The following is a 22,382-nucleotide window of genomic DNA, read 5'->3' as shown; positions in this document are numbered from 1 at the left end:
TTTGCTTGTATTCCGATTCAGGGAGGACCTGGCTTGGCATTTCAGGCAGGACTGTTCCCATGAGGAGCAGGGTCAAAATTGATTTGAATATGGCTGGGTCCAAACTGAGGTGGTGAGCAAAAGAACGATTGGTTGAAGTGCTACCCCAAGCTATAACCTGTGGTTAGACTTACTGCAAGCAGACTCCCCATCACCTTTTGTGTGTTGGTTGTGAGTAGTAGCCACCGCCTCAAAGAATAGCACCCATGTGTCTGAGAAGTAAAACACAACCTGGGGAGAAGAGTTGGCCTACAGCTGGGGAGGGGGGGGGTATCGACGACCTCGAATCCGGGGAAAGGGTTCGAGTCTCGGCAATGACGCTGAACATCCTGTGATTCTGGGCAAATCACTTAATCTCTCCGTGCCTAACAAAAATGAATGAGTCCTCATGTAACTCAACTGGTGCTATGTAAAGTGCTCTAATACCCAATACCTTGGGGTCAAGTTTGCGCTATATAAAACTCGGTTAAAAAAAAAAAAAGAAAAAAAACCTTTTCCTACTAACAAAAAGTTCAGACTTTTGTGGGTGGAATTTTCATAGTCGCGCTACGCAAATCTCCGCGCGCACGCAGAGTTCTGCGAACACGCGGAATTGCTTGTTCTGCCCGTTCGCGATGCTTTTTTCATGTTCGCGAATGCTGTTTGCGTGCTTGGGGGAAATATCTTGCGAATACGAATTTTGAAAGCACGAACAAGCAAAAAATTCAGCGAAGCCGCGGATCGTGGAATTTTTGCCAATTCCGCTTTCTCCACTGAATGCAAAATTACCCAAATTCCGCAAGCGGAACGGAATTTACCGCCCAGGCCTAAAAATTACTACCGTCACTTCACAGAAGTGAGATAAAGACTGGTCAGATCTACTGGAAATCGAAGAAAACCTTATGAAAATTAAACGGTATATGTAACCTTTGGTGAAAGTAACCAGTACAACAGATTTGCTGAGAATATTTTGGAAGCTTTATTTTACAATAGGGTAAAAGGATTGCTTAAATCACAGCCAGTACATACGATTTGTTGGAGAATGTCGTGGCGTTCATAAATGAGTTGGACAGATAAAGCCATGTACTGGGGACCATCCCCGGAGGAAGGGCCACCTTCCTCACCTTTAGGCTGGCTTAAGAAGAACCATTTGTCAAAACTGCCCAGAAGCGGCCCCTTTGTGCTGAGTAAGGTGCAATTCTGCTAAATCTAGCTCAGAGTTAACTCCATCTGTGCAGCCCACCTGCACAGGTTCACTTTGAGGTAAATGAGAAGAGGGGGCATGAAGCACAGAACCGAGGAGTTCTTACCTACATTCAGAGCCTTTTGGGAATTAGAATAAGTCACGTGAAGTTGTGTGAATTTAAAACCTCAAATCAACGTTTTGCCAGATGTTTGTGTGGTTACTGGTTTAAAAGCGGATGCTTATTCGTTTAGGAGCAGCTTATGATTAATAGACTTTAGGCTAGGTGCAGGTGCCAACAGAAACCTCGCTCCCCTAAATTGTGCCCATTGAAGCCAGAGCCAAGGTTGTCCTATGGGTTGTCCAAGGTTGTCCTATGGGATCAGAGGGTTTCTCTCCAGCCACTACCATGCTTGCGTGCTGTACGAGACAATAGCGTGGTTAGGCAGGTGCAAGGACCTAAGGAAAACAAAGGCCAGGCACTGCATTGGACCGGTGTATGAATGTGAGCATGAATGCCCTGCAGCGCATAGGAACATAACATTGTCTTTAATTACTTTGATAATTTATGTAGGCACGGACAATTGGTATGTATTCACCGAAGAAACACACTTCTCTCAACTGGCCTGATGAAACACACATGTACATGTTTACCAAGGGTATTTTTATGTCCTATTCATGCAAAGAGTTCAGTAAATAGTAAAGCAGCTTTGTATCGAAAGGAGTCATTTTTTATATCAAGTGTCATTTGTTTGTAGCGAAACTCTAATTATCGACCAACCAAAAATTGTTATCCAGGCATCCTTTATTTGATATACATCTTTTCGTGGTCATTACATGTTTTTGTATAAACTTGGTCTGGACTTATGTACTTTAAGCTGTGCTATACTACCACACAACACTACTTGGAGTTCTAATTTTGGCGCTGCCCTACTGTACCCATGGTGATAGGATACCTTTAAGGATTCTGTGATTTAGTGCCACAGTGGTCCTACCATGAAGAGTTTAAGAAAATAGGCGATGTCCTCTGATATTATACCTCAATAACCTTACTGCCTGGCATGGTGGATAAAGAAGGAGGCTGGCTGGAGTCCACAGGGGCTGCGATGTAGTAAAGTGATGTTATTGTACATCATTACTGTGGTGCCAGGTTTAGAAACTGTGTTGGGGGGTGTAGTTACGGCACCGTTCAAGATGGCTGCCTAGGGGTTCCACTCCTATGCATCGCTTCGGAACTTGCTGGTGCGCTTTTCGACGTGTTCTACGATGCTTCTTGCCTGGAATCTCCATAGGAACGAGCGGTGTCTCTGGTGAGGCAATTTTGTGTTTTAGCGCGACGCGCTTCACGTTGTTTCCGCTACGATAAATATCTCCTCACAGGGCCCTCCATCTTGTCTGCACGTCGCAATGGTTCCTCAAATGTTCTTCCAAGGTTAAGAAATGAGCGCCCTGTCACCAGCATTTCCTGACTGACCTTCCTTATGTAAGCTTGCTGTAGACCTCGTGTGGACTTTGTCATTTGCCTCCTATATTGAAGTTGCATATTTGTCGGTCCACTGCCGGTGTATAAGCCTTAATTCTGACGTCATGTTTGATAGGCTTTTGTCTATGGTTCACACATTACTTTCATTCTCTGCGCATGGCTTCTCTTTCAAGACATTTCGCCAATTATACTCCCAACGATCTGTGGAGTTCCCAATGAGACTGCCTTTATAATTAAGTGCGCTGTGCCTCATTTTTTCTTGCTCCTTGTCCTCCGTTCGTCAATATGGCTTTTGTATCCTAACAAGGATGCGCTTCCTGCACTTCTCACACTAGCAGCTTGTTGTCACTAACCAGCTCTTAGGTCTCCTTTTTTTCCATCAAATTATTGGGCGTATTTTGCGTATCATTCATTGTACGCCTACTTTTATTAGAGGCTCAGGAGACTTGCTCTTGTTTGTGACCAGTGGATTTATTACTTCACAAATTTTTACGCTTGTAAAGGAACTTACTCTTTTCATCTGCCTCCAGAATTTTTTGTCTTTTTGGTCTTTTTTAATTGCCTCTTCAAATTACCTTTTGCTTCGTGACTGACACCTGACTATTATCCTTCTATATCTTCTGGCTGGGATAATTTTTCTACTCAATCCTCACTCTGGATCCAAATTTCAATCTGTTGCACTCAATAAAACTGCCCACCATCCAACTTCATCACTACAGATCGAACATTTATGGGAAAGTTGCGCAAGCCGACATTTGTTTTTGTTCCATCAAGACCTACCTCTTTGGTAAGTTCCTCACCTTCCTCAATCTCGAGCCCTACTTCCACCTTAGGTCAAATGGCTGGAACGTCCTCTAATCGGACCTCATCGGCGAAACCTGCTCCAAGTAAATCTTCCCCATCTCTTTCTTCAACTAAACGTTTGAAGCATGACCCTCCCTCTCCGGATAAACCATCATCTCCTATTTCTATTGAGCTGCTTCTGGAAGAAATACGTGCCTTGCGCCCGTTCGTGGAGGAAACTAATAATAAAATGCAATTCCTTGAAGAAAAATGGTCTACTATGGACAATAGAGTCACTTCACTGGAGTTGCGGGCCTCAGACACGCAGGCTAACTCCCAACGAATTTCTGTTCTAGAAAAAACTGTTCTCGCCCTTCAACAGCACACTGAGGATTTAGAAAACAGAAATAGGAGGAATAACCTACGTATTTATGGTTTGCCAGAATCCTTGGAAGGTGATGACCCCGTCACATTTTTCTCCTCTTTCCTCCCGAAGCTACTAGAGATGCCACCGACCACCTCTCTTAGCATCCAAAGAGCTCACAGCCTGGGCCCACGCCTTTCCTCTTCAAACACTCCAGCTAAGCCTCGAGGTGTCATCATTCTTTTTTTTGAAGTTTACAGATCTTCTCTCAGTTCTCTCTGCTGCAAGGTCTAAACGCCAAATCTCTTGGCTGGGTCAGAGAGTGTTCCTGTCTCAAGATGTCTCCAATGCTACTGCGTCCAGACGAAAGGAGTTCCTTAACCTTCCAGCTCCTCTTCGATCGCTTGGTGCCAGCTATGGACTATTTCATACATGTATTTTCAAAGTCACGTACCAAAACAAAACGGGGACCTTTCAGGATCCTGCGGAACTTAAGAACTTTATCCTTCTTCACAATGCTACTGGCATGGATACTGCTTCCTCTTCTAATGGCTGATCATTTAACTAACCTTCTTTTTCTTCCCTACAGGATATAGTTCATTGTTTTTTAATGTTCTCCACAGTTTGTTCGTTTTGTCGTTCTATATCTCCCCGAGTTTACTTCTTACTGTTATGTTCTTCTAATGTAAGGTTTATCTCACAGGTTTACTATAAATTTCTGTTTTTTGTGTTTGTTTGCTGGTCGCTCTCTTTGGTTTTGCATCATTCTCATGTTAATTGCTTCTTTTGTTTCCTCCTATAGGTCTGTTTATGTCTTCAACCATTTGGTCTTCCTTCTTTTTCTCTTCTCTCCGTCTTGATGCAGTCCGGATCCCCAATCTTGGCTGGTTTATCTTGTTGCGTGTCGCCATTGCCCCGTTGTCCTTTTTGTTCCCCTCAGGTATGCTATTTTCAGTCATCCTTTTTGGATATGTACGGTCTCTTCTTATTATTATTCTTTTTTCTTTTCCTTTCCCTCTTCTTCCTTTCCCTTTCTTTTTCATTTGCTATCATACTACTCGTTCAATTTTTTCTCCTTCTCCAGTTTTATCTCCTCAGTTGTATTCTGGTACTGTTCTCTCTCTTCTTGTATTTCTTCTTTCTCTTCTCCCTTTTCTTTTCTCCTTTTTTATTCTTTCCCTTACTCCTGCATTTAACTTTTCTTTTTTTCCACATGTTATTGGATATTTGGTTATGTATAAGTCTTTATACTTTCCAATGTTTTTACATTCAGAGTTATATCTTGGAATGTAAAGGGTTTTCTCAATCCTATTAAACGACAGAGAATCCTTTCCCACCTTGCTTTGTATAATCCCGATATAGTTTTCTTGCAAGAAACTCATCTTACCGCTCAAGAATACCCCAAGTTAAAAAGAAGCTGGGTGGGTACGGTCTTATTCACCCCGCCTACCAACAAAAAAAATTGTGTTATCATTTTATGTCATAAGAAATTGAAATGTAAAGTTCTCTCACAAGAAAATGACACAGATGGTAGATGGATCATAGCAAGGTTGTTAGTTAATTCCGTTTCTCTCACTGTTTTCAATATTTATGGTCCTACACAGCCCGATTATTCCTTTTGGCCTTTGATTGCACAAAAATGTACTCCATTTCAAGATGATTTCTTCATTCTAGGTGGTGATTGTAACCAAATAGTAGATCCATTTCTTGACCGCAAGTCCACTGTCCGTTTCACCCCGCACAAAACTCAAACAATTCCTGGACACTATCTCCCACATGCACTTCCTAGACTCCTGGAAGCTATCTCACCCTGACACTCTTGATTATTCTTTTTTCTCTCCCCCACGTTTCTTTTTCTCGCCTAGACTATATTTTTCTCTCTCAATCTTTGTCTCAGAACTTATTGTCTTCCTCCATTGAATCTATGGTTATTTCTGATCATGCCCAAATTGTCACAGATCTTGATCTACTTCCTCCACGGCCACACTCTTCTCGATGGCGTTTCAACAATTCCCTCCTTGCCGATCCCATTTTTTCCTCCTCCTTTCGCTCTTTTGCTCACAAATTCTTCAATCTTAACTCTGAGTCTTGTCCTTCTCCCCATACTCTTTGGGACTCCTTTAAAGCCTCAGCAAGAGGTTTCATTATAGAATTTGTCGCTAAGAAGAGGAAACGCTTTCTACAGAAACAGAAATCTCTTGGCACACATTAAAATTTTAGAGCACAATTTTTATACATCCTCCAATAACTCTGCCTTGCCAGAGCTCCTAAGAGCTAAACTTGAGTTTAATAAGTCCTCTACCGATAATGCATCCTCTATACTCCTCCTCAGCTGCGCTTGTTACTATGGTGGTTGCAACAAAGCAGGGAAACTATTAGCAAACTATCTCAAATCTCGTAAAGAACGCACGCTTATAGATTCTATTCATTCTTCTACTAACTCTTCTGCACAAAGACCAGGAAATACTTAATGAATTTAAACTCTTTTACCAAAACCTTTATACACCAGAATCTCCCCCCTCCTCTGCTCTTATTCAGACTTATCTTGACAAGCTCCCGATTCCTTCTACTTCCCATCTTAATTTTCCTGCCCTTGAAACATAACTTTCCCTCACAGAACTGTCCAATGCTTTGTCTACTCTTACTAAAGGGAAAACACCTGGCCCAGATGGATTTTCTGTTGAATTTTATTTACATTTTTCTGATTTATTACTTCAAACTTTTAACGCTTTTCCATTCCTTTTATTCACTTGGCAGGACAGAAAGCACCTTTCAGGAAGCCACTATCTGTCTTACTCCCAAAGATGGTCGTGACCCTCAATTCTGTAAAAATTATCGACCGATCTCTCTTGTTAACGTGGATTATAAATTATTTGCTAAACTCCTTGAATTACGTTTAGATCCCCTCATGCCCCATCTTATTGGTAAAGAACAATGTGGTTTTGTTAAGGGTAGATTAACTTCTGATAATTCCCGTCTTTTTCTTAATGTTCTAAATAAAGCTTCCTCCCTCTCCACTTCTTTAGCCGCTCTCTGTTGATGCAGAGAAGGCTTTTGATAGAGTGGATTGGTCTTTTTTGTTTGCAGCACCACGCTGGTATGGCTTTGGTCCTAAATTTCTTTCGCTTGTTTCTTTGCTATATTCTGCTCCGAATGCTTCAGTATTCGTTAATGGCGGTGTCTCTTCTTATTTTTCTCTTAAGCGTGGCCTCCGCCAAGGTTGCCCTTTATCTCCTCTTCTTTTCGTTCTTGCTCTTGAACCCTTTTTGACTGCCATACGTAACAATAATCCCATTTTTGCTAACTGAATTTGAAGCTTTTTCGCAAGTTTCCGGTTACAAAATTAATTCAGATAAAACTGAAATTCTTCCCCCTTACAAGATTTTGCCTTCCTCACTCCTTCTCCTCTACTGGGTTTGCTTGGAATTGCTCAAAAATTAAATACCTAGGCATTTGGTTCTCTAATTCCATTTCTTCCTCGATCAAATTGAATATGTCCAAAGACTTATCTCGTACTGAAAAATTTACATCTTCTTGGAATACTCTTTTTCTCTCATGGTGGGGTCGTTTAGATTCGATCAAGATGATGATTGCCCCCATTTTAATTTTCATACTCTCCATGCTCCCTGTTCACATTCCCTCCCTCCATTTTAAGCTTATTGACTCGTCTTTTTCCAAATTTCTTTGGAAAAATAAAAAGCCCAGAATAGCTTTATCCTCTCTTCGAAAATCAAAGTCTAACCGTGGCGTAAACTTGCCGGACTTTCGTCTTTATCGTAAATCCTTCTCTCTACGCCAAGCCTCTAAATGGCTTGTATCAGGCACTTCCTCTTCTGCTCCTCTCTGGCTTTCCATTGAACGAATCTCACTATTGCCCCATTCCTTCTCTGATGTTCTTCGCTTTTCTGCCACATCTTCCCTTACTTTTCTTCCCTTGTTTAGACATACTTGTTTGTTATTAAAACCGTTGTTTCGTCCTGTTACTATCTCTCGTGAATCTTTCTTAAACTCCCCTATCCGGTATAATTCACTTATCCTCTTGAATAATTGACCTATTTTCTGAAAAACATGGAGATTAAAAGGCATTATATGGGTTAAACATCTTTTTGATGGTGTATCCCCTTGCTCATTTCCATGATTCCAATCCCTCTTCCATTGCCCTCGCTCCTTTCTTCGTAGGTTTACTACACTTATGGCATTTATTCTTGACATTTACTACTCTCTTCCCTCTTCACCTTCACTGGACACTCAACATCCTCTTCTTAAAATACTACATGCTTTACCTAAAGCCTCTCTCGTATATAAATTCTTTTCAGCCCCGAATCCTGATCGCGCTAAATCTAAATTAGAACTTTTTTGGGAAACAGACTTGGGTTGTGAATGGTCTATTCTCTTTTGGGATAAATTGTGGACCAGATCTTTAAAGATATCTCGCTCTGCCTCCCTTACCCAATCTGTTTTTCTTTTACCACAGGCTTTATCTCTCCCCTGTTTCTTTATCGCGTTTCTCCTCCTCCACTGATTCTAACTGTTGGACCTGTGGTTCTCCTAATGCCGATCTTCTCCATCTATTCTTTCTCTGTCCTGCGGTTACTGTTTTTTGGGGTAAAGTTTGGTCTTACATTTCTCGTATGTTCACAATTTCTATTCCTTATTCTATTCCACTCCTCTTCACTGGTAGTCTTACTGACTCTTTAGATCTTCCCCCACATACTCATGGTCTTTTTGACCTCATGCTAGCTTTAGCTTTTCAACAAATCTCCTTCAATTGGAAGCACCTCCTAGCACTATCCATACAACATTGGTGGAATACCCTTTGTCATTTTCACAGACTAGATGTTGCTTTTGCCTCCTCTTGTACTCCCACGCTTAATAAGGATTCGTTCTGGTTGCCTCTCACCGCCTACCTAGACCGACTTGTATTGAAGAACGTCTCACACTTATCTTCTGAATTTGTTTTATTTTTTTATTAGCATTTCAAAAAGTGTACAGAATTAAGACAACCAAAACAGTGTAGTCACAGTATAACAGCATCCATCATCCAATTGTGTATTCATAATCAAAGGCCGTTCATACCCTCCGAGACACCCCTGTAGTTTGACAGATACATGCATTCAGTTCGCCGGAGACTGCCGTAAATATTCAGTCAAGTAGTGCCAATATTCTCGCGGCTTTGACCTTGCGGGCAGTTCTTCTTCATACGTTTTTAGTGTGTCCTTGCAGTATGTTAAATCAGCAACCCAGTCTGCAAGCTTTGGTGCTCTCCTGCCATTCCAGCAGAGCGACACTCTCCGTTTCGCCAGCAGCAAGGCGACCATACAGAACTTGCGCTTTTGAGCCTTCATCCCTGGCAGTAGACCCAACAGGCATGCAGGAGCATCGCATCCCACTGCACCTCCCACCATATTCCCCAGCATCTGCGTCACCTGCGTCCAATACTCCGCAACCGCTCCACAGGACCATGCCAGGTGAATAAAATCTGCCCCTTCCTCATTGCAGCGCTCACACCTGGAATCTCCGCGTAGCCCATGTTTATGTAGTCTTGCAGGGGTGTAATATGTCTGATGTAAGTATTTGAGGTGAATAATGCGCAGATTGCCATTAGGTGTCAGCATGCCAGTTAATGTGCAAGCCATAGCCCAGTCTTCCTCAGTCAGGGGAACATCTAGTTGGCTATTCCATTTACCCATAGCTTTATGTGTGGTTGCCGCTATGTCGCCTTGCAGTTTAGTATAGAGCGTGGACACCAGGTGCGTGGCCCTAGGCGTGGTAATTATCCACTGCAAAGCGCCCAGCACCGGTGGCTCCTCCGGGTATGTGGGGTACAGTTTTTTAATGGCAGTTTGTATCCTATGGTAATTAAATTTGAACAGTAGTGTCCGATTACTTATAAAAGTCAGTTTTTCGATCGTCTTAAAGCTACCATTTTCGTAAAGATCTCCCAGAGTGTCGATGCCAACCTGCCGAAGCAGTCCAATCCCCACCTCCTCTTGGGTGACCGAAATCCCAGGGTGCCAGCGTAGCTGGAGCGCCGGGGCATATAGCGGCAGTTTATTAGCTCTCCTGCCCATAAGATGCCAGGCTTTGTTCGTGGCATCAATCGTGTTGATGTCATTTTTATGTAATGGAGGTCTGCAATGCGTTATGACTGCTTCTAGCGGGATCTGCAGAGCGTCTCCCTCCTCAACTGCAGTGTGTGTTAAGAATGGGATTTTGTGGTACCAGAAATGGGCGTATTGCGCTTGTGCACACAGGTAATACAGAAAAAAATCAGGAACTCCAAAACCCCCCTGGCAGTATGGCAATGTAAGCGTCTGTGATTCAATTCGGGCCGTTTTTCCCGCCCAGATTAACTGAAGAACCAGCGAGTTGAGTCGACGGAAAACCTCTGTAGGAGGCTGGATAGGTATGTTATTGAAGAGGTATAATAATTTAGGCAGTAGCACCATCTTTACAATGGCAATGCGGTCCGCCAGAGATAACGGTAATTGAATCCATCTGCGCACCTTTGTTTCCAATGCATCCATCGCCCTCCCATAATTTGTTCTGATGACTATTTCAGGGTCACGGTGATACCACACACCCAGATATTTCACCGGGTCGGTCTGCCATTCCAGGGGGTACTCCATGGAGTGCGGTGCCGTACTGTCCGTCAAGGGAATAATCACCGATTTAGCCCAGTTGATATTTATACCCGAGTAATGTGCGAATTTGATATATTCTCTTAGTAATGGGTTGAGGTTTTCCCCCGGGTCTCTCACATACAGTAACATATCATCGGCATATAATGATATGTGCAGTGGCCGTTGCGGAAATTGAAGAGCCGAGTAATGGTGTCCCTGTCTAATTTTACATGCTAGCGGCTCCAGCGCTAGAGCAAACAAAAGTGGGGACAGCGGGCATCCCTGTCTAGTCCCCCTACATATATTGATGGGCTCCGAGATGTATTTATTCACCCGGATACGCGCTACTGGTGTGTCATACAGCAGGTTTAATCATTGGAGAAACATGGGCGGGAATCCCATCCTCCGTAGTACTGTGTTTAAATATGGCCATTCCAACGAATCAAAGGCCTTGGCCGCATCTAGGAACACCGCCGCAGCCTTGGTCGTGGGTGTCAGGTAGTGTGATAAGGAAAATAGAGTCCTCGTATTGTGCGCCGTGGAGCGCGATGGGATGAACCCGGACTGATCCGGCAAGATCAGGTTAGACATTAAGGGGTTCAGCCGAGCAGCGAGCAGTTTGGCTAGTATTTTATTGTCCACATTTATAAGAGACAGGGGTCTATACGAATCACAGAGCTCTGGATCCTTCTGCGGTTTGAGCAGTGCCAGGAGGAGTGCCTCACGAAGAGTAGGCGGCAAGCTCTGCTGCTCGTGAGCATTACCATACATCTCCACCAGGCGAGGCCCCAGTTGATCCACGAAGGCCTTATAGAATTCGGACGTAAACCCGTCTGGGCCTGGGGCTTCACCATTTGGCAATGTTTTAATCACTTCCGTGACCTCTTCTACCGTGATGGGCAGGGACAGATACTCCCTATGTGTGTCTGACAGCCACGCTATCGCCACGTCCTCTAGATAGTCCATTATGTCGGCCGGGTCCGCTGTAGGCCTGGAAGCATATGTTTCACCATATGCAAGCATAAACTCACTTAATATTGCCTGAGCGCCCAATCTCTTGTCCCCTTCTCTGTTGCGTACCATATGAATGGTCTGTGGTATGCGACCTCCGCATATGTTAGCTGCCAACTGTCTGCCTGATCTACCCCCTTCTCCGTAGGCCCTGGCTATCTGCCTCTTCGTGTATTTAGTTTCATCTTCCGCATAGTTTTGGTATTCAGTCAGTGTTGTTCTAATGTCTCCCAGTATCTTGGTATCTTGTGTTCTCTCATATTCTCCCTCCAGCCTTCTCAGCTTGTCCTCTCTTGTCGCTAGTTGTTGCCATATATCTTTTAGGATACCAGCGTTCGTGCTGATACAAACGCCGCGGATCGTTGCCTTGAAAGCTTCCCACAGTATGGCAGGATCTTTCATAGTAGGGGCATTGTGAGCGAAATAGTCCTGTATCGCCTGCGCGATAGTGTCTACATACATTGAATCTAATAGAGCTTTTGCGTTAAATCTCCAACTGAAAGGAGGCGGTATATAGTGTGGGAAGTCCAAGGATAAGAGCATGGGATTGTGATCAGACAATGTACGTGGTAAGTGCCTAACCTCTCTAGTCCATAGGGCCACGTCATCAGACACCAGCCAATAATCGTTGCCGGGCCAGCTGCCGTGCGCCGCAGATGCGTGCGTGGCCTCCCTCCCCGTAGGATTCCTACGTCTCCAAATATCGATAAGCCCCCTCTCCACCATTATGTCGTGCAGGACCTGCAGCGCCCGTCTGTGAGGCTCAGTCGTTGAGCCGGATCTGTCTAGATCATCCCGTAGCGCTATATTAAAATCTCCACCCCAAATCAAATGCGCAGCCTGAATGTCCCTCAGCTTGCCCCATAAGGTATGATAAAATTGCGGATCGTCCACATTTGGCCCGTACGCGCTTACTATGGCCAGTCTTTGCCCCCGCAGTGTTCCCGTAACAATCACAAAGCGCCCTAATGCATCCGTCACTGTAGTTTCTATCTGAAACTGTAGCCCCCTTTTGACCAGTATGAGCACTCCTCTAGCATAGGTCGAGTACATAGAGTGATGCACTGACTCAGCCCATCTCCGCCCCACGTTAGACGTGTGTGTCGGTGCAAGGTGCGTCTCTTGTATAAGCGCAATATCTATGTGCCGCCTATCGAGGTATGCTAGCGTCGGTCTGATTTTTTTGGGGTTGTTAAGCCTCTACCCCCGCCGTCGCCATTTACAAATATTGCTAGTCAGGTATACCCTACACCAGCAGGCAGTGTGCGTGCTCCAGCGTCTCTCCAAGCGCACAGTGACCTCAGTGTTCTCTAGCGTAATAATTTGGACTTCTGCGATGCGTCTCGTACACTGCGACCAACAAACCAACTGTTCAACACCTTTCCCCCTCCCCCCACCCACTTTAGCACCCCAATCATGCCAAAGACACACCCCACCAGAAACGTCTAACATAAACTAACGAAGTTCGGGGATCACCCGCTTGGGGGGGGATCACCCAGAGCACACAACTCCATCCAACCAAATGGATGTGGGCGGGGGTTCAACATGAGTCAGAGCTTAGTTTCGCATCCTGTAGTGTAGTCAGCTTACTGTCATTTAAACAGCCTTCCCAGTGCGTGTGGTAGCATATATTTTTCGGCCACCCCCCAGCATTACATGTTCACTTTCCCAATGGAGAGCAGCACAATAACATTCCCTCAGCCAGCCCCGTTGTCTTCCCTGCATCGGAGGATATATGCCAGCGCGCAGCCCGCCACCCCTATCAATCTTTCCAACAGTTCTTGGTTCTGCAGTCCCAGCTGCGCCACCCATAGGCCCATGATGCTTGCTAATAAGGCAGTCTCGAGTTTGTGGTGCGTTACCCTTACAATAACCAGCATCAACCACCATGTCCGACGCCCATGCAATCTGTACACACCTTAGGTAGCCATAGTTCAGCAGCCGGATCAGCCCCTCGGCAAGGTATACGCCACTTGAACTTACAGTCTACAGCGGCCCAGGCGCGGCTCCCAGTCAACGTCAGGCAGCGATGCACCACAGCTAAGATTCCGGGAGCGGCCCAGGCCAAGCATCTCGCCAAGTGCAGACACCGCTCTGACCATGTACACCTCGCGATGTCGTCTGTCGGAAACCTCTCTCCTTCCAGCTGCTAGTCGGCATCCGGATTCTGATCTTGTCGCTGCCGCTCTTTGCGTTTGGCGCCGATGTGTTTGACGAGCTCCTGCGCCGCCCTCGGCGTGTGACACACCGTCGCCCGGCCTTCATGCGTCACTCGGAGCCTGGCTGGATATAACATGGCATAGTCAACTCCAAGGTCACGTAGTTTTTTCTTAACGGGGTTGAATTCCTTCCGCGCCAGCTGGACCGCCATCGTGAAGTCCAGATAGAATTCCAGCTGATTGCCTTGGTGTGTTATCTGCCCGCGCCACCCGCAGGATGACATCCCGGTCTCTATAGTTGAGGACTCTAGCAACTATAGGGCGTGGAGGCGCTCCCGGTTTCGGTCGCGGCGCCAGTGAACGGTGCGCTCGCTCAATCAGGAACATCGGGGACAAGCTCTCTTCGCCAATGACGCCTCGGATTAGTTCCTCTACATACGTTTCCATGCGTCCAATGTTGGTGGATTCTGGAACCCCCGTGATTCGTACGTTGTTGCGCCGCGAGCGCGCCTCCAAATCCTCCGCCCTAGCTTTCAGCACATCCAACAGCTTCTCTGCCTCTGCACATTATTGGGCCGCGGCCTGGGACACCTCCTCCACCGCTCCAATGCGATTTTCGGCCTCCACCAGTCTCTCTTGATGACCCTCCAGCTTTGCCGCCATAGTGTCGACCCGTCGCGTGATAGTGTCCAGTTTGCCGTTGATGTCCTGCAGGCTCTGCTGGATGGCCTGTAGCACTCCTTCCATACCCGTGGAGACCGCTTCACCAGTGGCCAGGGCAGTGTCCGCCATCGTCGGGGCACCTCTCGCGTGGCGCTTTGATTCAAACGAAAGCTTGGCCTGAGCCTTATCCGGTTTTCCCATATCTCTCTCTGTCCCCGCCAGTCACAAGATAGATCAATTTGTGGGTCTCCCCCTCTGAGGTACCGCAAGTTTCCGCCCGCAGAGAGTCCCGGTCACTCCATGCGCAAGGTTCCTATGCGCTCTCAGCGTTCTGGGCAGCCGTGTCCCGATCGCGGAAAGACAGCGCCTCACAGTCTCGATCTTCACCAGGGGGGCCCTGCAGCCGACAGTCTTTGCAGCGCCAGGGGGCCCCCAGCTCGAGTAGGCTCCAGGCACCCTCAGCAGGCAGCCCCTCGCATCCGTCTTCACTAGCGGGGGGCGCTTACAGCCGGTCCGTCAGTGCTCTCTACGTGGCGGCAGTCCCCGCATGTAGCACCCTCTCTGTGGCCTTCCGCAGTCCCGATAGTCAGCCCCGAGCCCACGGGCAGTACATGGAGTCCGATCCACCAGGCAGGCTGGGAGGTAACAGTCACGCGAACCAGGGCTCACCACCACGGGCCGTCCCAGACGCGATCCACTTCAGGTCCGCTCACGACAGGCCATGCATCGGCGCGCTCGAACGCCGCCAGCACCATCCATTCACCAGCCAGGGGGTCGGGTCCGCCGCCATTTCACGCCTCACCAGCCAGCGGAGCAGCGACCCCTGGAAGGCGGCGAAATCGGCGCCGCTCCGTAAGCGCTACGGGGCAGCAGCACTCTCAGAGCCACCCGCTCACCAGAGTAATCCGTATTGCCGCTCTCTGCGGCTTGGCAGCAACGTAGCTCTCAGTGCCTCCGGGCGGCGCCATCTTGTGATCCCTGAGCACCGATCTCAGCCAGGCGATCATCAGCCCATCGCCGAGTCTAGTGCAACGGTAGGCACTTCTGCTCCCCGTCCATGTGCAGCTGCTCGGTTCCGATCCTCAGAACAGTAAGTTCCTGCTAATTTCTAGCCCTCGACATGCTCTTTTACGCCACTGTTCATCCCTGTCCGGCGGAGCTGTCTCAAAAGGCAGCCATTCCGCTGTGCGCCCTCTAGCGCCCCCCCATCTTCTGAAAATTTTAAACCTCCTTGAATGATTAGATCTCTGGTTTCTCATATTTTATCCTGTTCCACTGTTATGTGTTTTGCTTTAACTTACAGTTATTTTTACTCACTTATGGTATGTATTCTAGTATGCATTTTTCTTGTTCTGCTTTTATATGTCATACTGCTGATACTTATTATTTTCTTTTCTTTCTCCTTGTCGCTCCTTTTCTCTCTCCCCCCCCCCCCCCCCCCGTTTTATGGATAAAATCCTAAAAAAGTGCTTTTATTCTTCTTTTTCAGATATCAACATATTCAACTGTTTTATTTCTACTTTGATCTCTTTATTTATTGATCGATTTGTTGATTATTAATTACTAATAAAGCCTTTTAAACACAAAAGAAACTGTGTGTTGACCTACACTGAGGGTGAGTATGGAGGAGTATGGGTAGGGCCTTGAAGAGGGCTTACTATGGAGAGAAGAAAACGTGCCTGTGTGAACAGGAAAGCCAGGGGTTGGTATAAGGAACTACACACTGCGTTAGTGAAACTGAGAAACCGGGTCCTTTGTGGAGGCATTCATTTAGAGACAAGCTATGCAGTGTATATGGCGAATGACGGCAATCACTTATTGCTCCATCTGACTGGCTGAAATGAGTGATCAGAGTCAGAAATCCAGTAATGTAGCTGCACCTGAATCTTGTCCTTCACATGCTTCTTTTCATGCTGCCATGTGTTACTGGCAGTGCGGTATTGAACCACCATGGCAATTATAAGGTCTTAGAGATGCTACCACGTGGCCTGTATTTCCTACTAACGTATGTGCACATACATTTTGGTTATTTTTAACTTCATTAGGACAATCACATATATGCACAAAGTAAATCTGTAGTCCATGGGTAAGTGCGTCTGTCCTTGGTAGTGTAAACCTTTGGATGAAATCTTGATAAATTAGAAATTTAAGCACGTCCAACAGAATGAGCTTCGATGTGAGTAGACTTAGCTTCAAATGTAGTTATGCGAATCAAGTCTAAAATTCCTTAAACTTTTAGGAATTTCTGGTATAATCTCAAAATAGACAAGTATATAAAACGTTTCAACTCTTACCACAAGGATATCCAATGATATTTTGGTCTCCTGCAACTCTTGAAGTGTTTTTACAATCTAAAAAAGAAAAAAGATGAAAAAAAGGATAAATATTTTGAGATTATCGACATGAATGTGTTGCTTAGCACATCAAACTACTTGTTAGACCAAGAAAATTACTTGATTGTAACTGGCACTTCAAGGTCCCATGGAGAGCTATATAAACCATTTCAGTACTTTACAATAAATACAACTCCTGGGGGAAAGGACAAGCAATACCTAAATTTAACAGCATAACTAGTAATGCGGGAAAAACAACCCTTTCTCGAAAAGCAACTTCATGATGGCTCTTCAGTCCATTATTCCCCCAGCACTCTTACAAGAAAATAAAGAAGGGTTACTACTCAGACCTTTTGATGCAACAAAGACAAAAACGCCCGTGGTCTAGAAACACACGGGAACCCACAACATTCCCGTCATACCGTCTTGGTCTAAGTAATGGAGAGGCTTTAGAGGAGTAACAGCATCAAATAACATCTTACACATAGCTTATTTAACACAGGCCAGACTTCATACATTTTACCCTGCCGTGTCGCCAGACTGCCCCCACTGCCAAACTCCCACTGCGAATATCCTTCACATGTTCTGGCATTGCCCGGTCGTCTGCTCCTTTTGGGGTGAGATTTGCACAGTCCTTATCCGAACGAGGACCTTGCCTGTGTTGATGGCGGCCTATTAGCCCTCTATAAACGTTGGAAGACGGAGGGAGTGACCAATCACTTTATTGACCAGGCCTTATTAGCTGGTTGCTACTGCAATGCATTGGACAACTTTCCCACTCCCAGGAGTTTAACAATGACATAGCACAATGGATAACTAGGCCAGGGTAGAGTCCATGGCACTACGGCGAGAGGAAATATGGTGCCTGCCAAAGTGCCCCCTTGGAGGACTTTTTGCTCCTATTCCAAAGCAACCCGAGAGATGACACCAGGCCACCATAAAAGAGTACATAAGCAACACACTCTCTCCAAATGTATTTATTTTATTTATAGTTGAATTTGTAGGGCGCAACAGCTACCCAAAAAGGGTTTCCCGGCGCCTGGACTACTGAGTACGGAATAGTGGAAAGCAGAAAAGGGAGATTACTGGCTAAACAGCCAGGTCTTTATGGACCTACGGAAGCAAGTATAGTTGGTTTCTCTGCAGATGACAGGAGGGAGAGTATTCCAGAGGGTGGGGCCGAGATAAGAAAACGACTTACCACCCATCCTGGCGAGTTTGAAACGAGGAACCGTAAATTTCTCAAGAGTTGAACGGAGATGGCGTGTGGGGATATATGGGCTAACAAGAGCATGCAGGTAGGGTGGTGCTGAACCCCACTTTATCTTGAACATAAAGCTCAAGGCTTTGAACTTTATGCGATTCTCCACTCTAAGCCAGTGAAGATCGTGAAGGTAGCCAGAGATGTGCGAAGTTCTGGGAACTCTGCAAAGAAGTCTAACTGCAGAGTTCAGCACTAACTGCAGTTTACGGGTTACGGCCTTGTTTGCACCTAACAGCAGGACATTACCGTAGTCCAATCTTGAGGTTATAAGGGCATGGACCACTGTTTTTTGCGTAGCAGTAGGTAACATCCAAATGATTTTTCGCAACCATCTCAAGATGGTAAAGCATGTGGCCACGACCCTAACGGCTTGGTGATGCCAGGACAGAGAGTCATCAATGTAGACGCCCAAATTCCGAACATGGCTAGAAGGCCGCGGGAGGGCACCCATCTCGGTCGGCCAGTGAAGTGGGCCCCAGAGGTCCTTATCCTTTCCCAGGATTAAGACCTTGGTTTTATCACCGTTAAGTTTCAGATGGTGTTGGTTCATCCACAAAGCAAAACTCCTAAGGCCTAGTTGTAAGCCAGATTTTGAGTTAGGGTCAGTGGAAGAGAGAGAAAAGATGATCTGAGAGTCGTCTGCATAGGAGAAGAGAGTCAGGCCAGCTTGTTCAGCAAGATCTGCTAGAGGCCTGACAAAGATTAAAAAGCAGAGGACTGAGTATGGAGCCCTGGGGTACCCCATGGGGGGGGGGAAGAATGAGTATTGGAGCTGTTAGTGGCTGAAAAGATCTGGAAAGTACGATCGTTTAGAAAGGAGATAATCCAATCCAGGGCAGAACCACATATGTCCAAGGATCTCAAAGTTTTGATAAGTGTGGGGTGCGAGATAGTGTCGAACGCTGCACTGAGGTCAAGCAGTATAAGCGGAGCGGTCTCTCCGCTGTCAAGAAGGTGACGAAGCTTCTCTGTGACACCTAGCAGAGTAGTTTCTGTGGAGAAGTTGGACCTAAACCCGGATTGGGAAGGATGAAGAATTTTATTCAGTTCAACAAACTGGGAGAAATGGGAGTGAATATGACTCTCCAGAATCTTGGAGAAGACTGGCAGGAGGGAAATAGGACGGTAATTGGAGAGAATGGCGGGGTTGATAGCTGGCTTTTTCAAAAGAGGGGTCACCATAGCATGTTTCCAATGAGCTGGAACTACAGACTCATGGAGAGAGGAATTTAAAACATTCAAGAGGTCCTGCATATGGGGGAGATCCAGTTGTTTGAGTATAGAGGGAGGTAAAGGGTCGTTAGGAGAGCCAGACTTTACTTTGTCTAAAATGAGAGTTAAAGAATCCATGTTAAGAAGTGGCCAGGTATCAAGAAGGGGGGCCGTGGTGACATGCACAACAGAAACAAAGTTCAACAAGAGACTGTTCGTTCATGCTGGGGAGAAGAGCCTTCTGGGTGGTAGTTGGGGGTAATGTCGTCAAAGTGCTGCTGTAATGGAAACTATTTAAATGTGTGTTAGCAATATCCAGATGAATCTTCTCTATTTTTTGTTTAAAGAAGTGAGCAAGGTCTTCACACTGGCATTTGGTCAAGGGTGGAGGAATTGCAAGGGTCTCAGAACCAGCAAGCTTTTTAACTAAGCTAAAAAGTGTCTTGGAACAATTAGCAGCAGAAGTGATAGAATTAGAAACAAAGGTTATGGTAGAGTTTTTTTGACTTTATATATGCCATTTTCAGTTCAGGCGCATAGTCTCTCCTCCATTTGCGTTCAAGTGTTTTGCATTTAGATTTTTCAGTTTTTAGAATATCCTTGAACCAAGGGGCCGGGGGACGGTGATTAGTAATTTTTTTCTGTATTGAGGGAAGGCAGGAATCGATAGCAGTTGAAAGCCAACTGTGTAAATTTTTGGAGAATAAGTCTAAATCAGAGTCACATAAAGGAGTGTTCCAACATAAGGCGTGGTTGAGAGCGTTCAGGTCAAATTTTTTCCAGTCTCTTTGATATCTTTAGGGAGTGAAACAGAGAAATAGAGGTGAGAGGAATCGAGTTGTTAAACCTAGATAAAAATTGGTCAGACCAATGGACAGGCAGTGCAGGAGCGCAGTGAAGACCAGGAAGACAAGAAAAAATGGGGTCGAGGAGGTGGTCGGCTATATGAGTAGGTCCCGAATTACATAGGAAGATGTTCATGGCAGCAAGATCTGAGATAAAGTTGCTACACGTGGAGTTAGAAAGAATGTCCAGATGTAAATTAAAATCGCCAAGCAACGAAAAATGTTTTGAATTCATAATCAAAGGGGTAAGGTGGTCAGGTAGGGATGTGGCCCAGGGATTAGGTGGGCCAGGAGGGTGATAAATGAGAAGGCCAGAGAATGTGAAATGGGGGTTTAGTGTTAACTTAAATAGGGCAGCTTCACAATATGGAATATCCACTGTGCCAAATTTACATTGAAAATTGTTGTTGTAAATGATAGCAATGCCGCCACCAGAGGACGCGATTCAGTCTTTCCTAATGATAACATAATTAGGTGGTAAAGCTGCTGCGACATCAGGACCCGAGCTCTCATGGAGCCAGGTCTCCGTGAGAAATAGAGTATCAGGTCTTACGTCATGGAGGAGGTAAAAAATGTCCAACTTGTGTTTGGGGAGTGAACGGCAATTTACACTAAGGAATGTAAAAACTTTAGCAGGGGGAGAGGACGCGCACGTGTTTGTCCTATTTCCTGTGATTAAACTTGATTGGGGGTTGACAAGGGATAAATTGCAACTGGGGCAGATAACTTTAGCACAGTTAGTAGCCAGGGAACAGGTACAGTCAGGTGTTTTTTTTGGGCGAAGAGCTAAAAGTTGCTCAGAAGTGAACTTATGTTTTCTAAGGGGATTAAGGGGATTAAGGGAATTAGGACCAGGGTTAGTGGCCCCTGGCCCCGGTCGGGCGCGGACGGGAGAAGACGGGCTTGCCTTTGGCGCGCCCGCTGGGTGCGTCTGCTGCGCAAAGCTTCGGACATTAAGATAAACACTAGGTCAGGTGACCAGCAGCACGTGAAGCACCCCGCCTCCCCTCGCCTCTAGCCCGGAAGAGAATGTAACCGCGCCTCCCTCCACAACATACATCTCTGCCGTTCATCTCTCCCCGTACATCTCCCCATACATCTTCCCTGCTCCCTCTAGACAGCACACGCCTCAATATATTTTTAACCGTGCTTCAGCCACATGATTGTGAGCAATAAACGGCCTTGTGCCTCGAAACGCTACCCGTGGACACTACTCTGTTATATTATAAAGGACATTGCACAGAATCAGACTACTCGTTGGGTTTTTGTTTACTGCTTTGGTATTTATGATTAGTATATTTCAATATAATCAAATGGTTTACACATTTGCATGCAAAGTTAAGCAAACTCTGCTCCTGTAAGATTAATTCTGGCTCAATTGCAACAAATTAAAAAAAGATGGGTTGAAGAAATTAGGTGCCTTGAGCAAATTAACACATGGTTCAAGAATTTAAAAAAAGTTTTACACACTGCCTAAAAAAACTTAAATAAAAAAGCTACTACACATCAGGGGGTACATGCTGAATTTACTCCAACCCCCGACGCAGAAGGTGGCCATCTGTCTTGACCCATCTTTAAAGATGAAGGCCCACCCCCCACCTTTTTGCAGACATGAAGAGAATTCAACAGGATGAGCAATGGTCAGCCTGACAGACACTTTATGTTCAGGTCAGGCTGCCTGAGCTGAACTTTGCTGGGCTAAAGAGGTCATAGCTCCTGTCGGTGTGGCCTCTTCAACCTGGGAAAGCACTTGGAGGACCTCCCCCTCCTGACAAGTGGGGGGGGGGGGGGGCAGGGATGGAGTCATTGAAAGCCTTAGATTTAGGCACTTCAGTTCTAAGCCCTGAAGTGCCCAGGGCCGAGTGTCTATCACTGACACCTCAAAACAGAACTGGGTGGGGTCAGCAACTCACTGAACCCCATCCCACTCCATGATGGGGTAGAGGCTGGATGAGATCACCCAGTGAGAGGAAGCAGCAGTCCTTACCCTCCTGAAACCTCCAATACTTCCCTCCAGAGATGCTGCATCCAGAAAGTTTTAGGTTTTTCCAGGTTTGGTGCATGCATGTATGTATATGTATTTGTGAGTGAGTGTTGTGAATAGGTTTGTTTATTTGCCCACTTGTGTGAATGCATGAGCGAGTGCACGCGTGCCTCACCTGCCTCACTCCCAGTTCATATTACCAGCTGCCACTGATGGCTACCATTCCCTTACTAGCCTAGGCACACTGACTGTTCATGTCAGCTGAGACTATTGAAGTAGACCAGGCTTCCTCCCTGCACCTTTTCCTGTTACCAACTGAAGGAATTTTACAAACACTGAAAGTAAAACCCAGTCCATCACCCATACCTCCTTCTCTACCTCAGAATAGTGTACCTCATAATAGTGTACTGCATGCTTGGGACTGCTCAAGGTGACGGACTTGTGTGCAAAACAATTG

General features: G+C 45.9%; 1 protein-coding gene across 1 annotated transcript in view; it reads right to left on the bottom strand.

The window, feature by feature from the left end:
- The window catches only part of LOC146817266 (elongin-A-like), a 522,392-nt gene that overhangs the window by 372,386 nt on the left and 127,624 nt on the right, over positions 1–22,382 (bottom strand). The window contains exon 2 of the mRNA XM_085610852.1: positions 16,582–16,638. Coding sequence (XP_085466978.1) covers positions 16,582–16,638 — 57 coding nt within the window. The remainder of the gene's footprint in view (positions 1–16,581; positions 16,639–22,382) is intronic.

This window comes from Triturus cristatus, chromosome 6, assembly GCF_964204655.1.
Source record: "Triturus cristatus chromosome 6, aTriCri1.1, whole genome shotgun sequence".
Classification (NCBI taxonomy): Eukaryota; Metazoa; Chordata; class Amphibia; order Caudata; family Salamandridae; genus Triturus; species Triturus cristatus.
The sequence above is the reverse complement of the archived record's forward strand: the minus strand, read 5'-3'. Positions and strand labels throughout refer to the sequence as shown.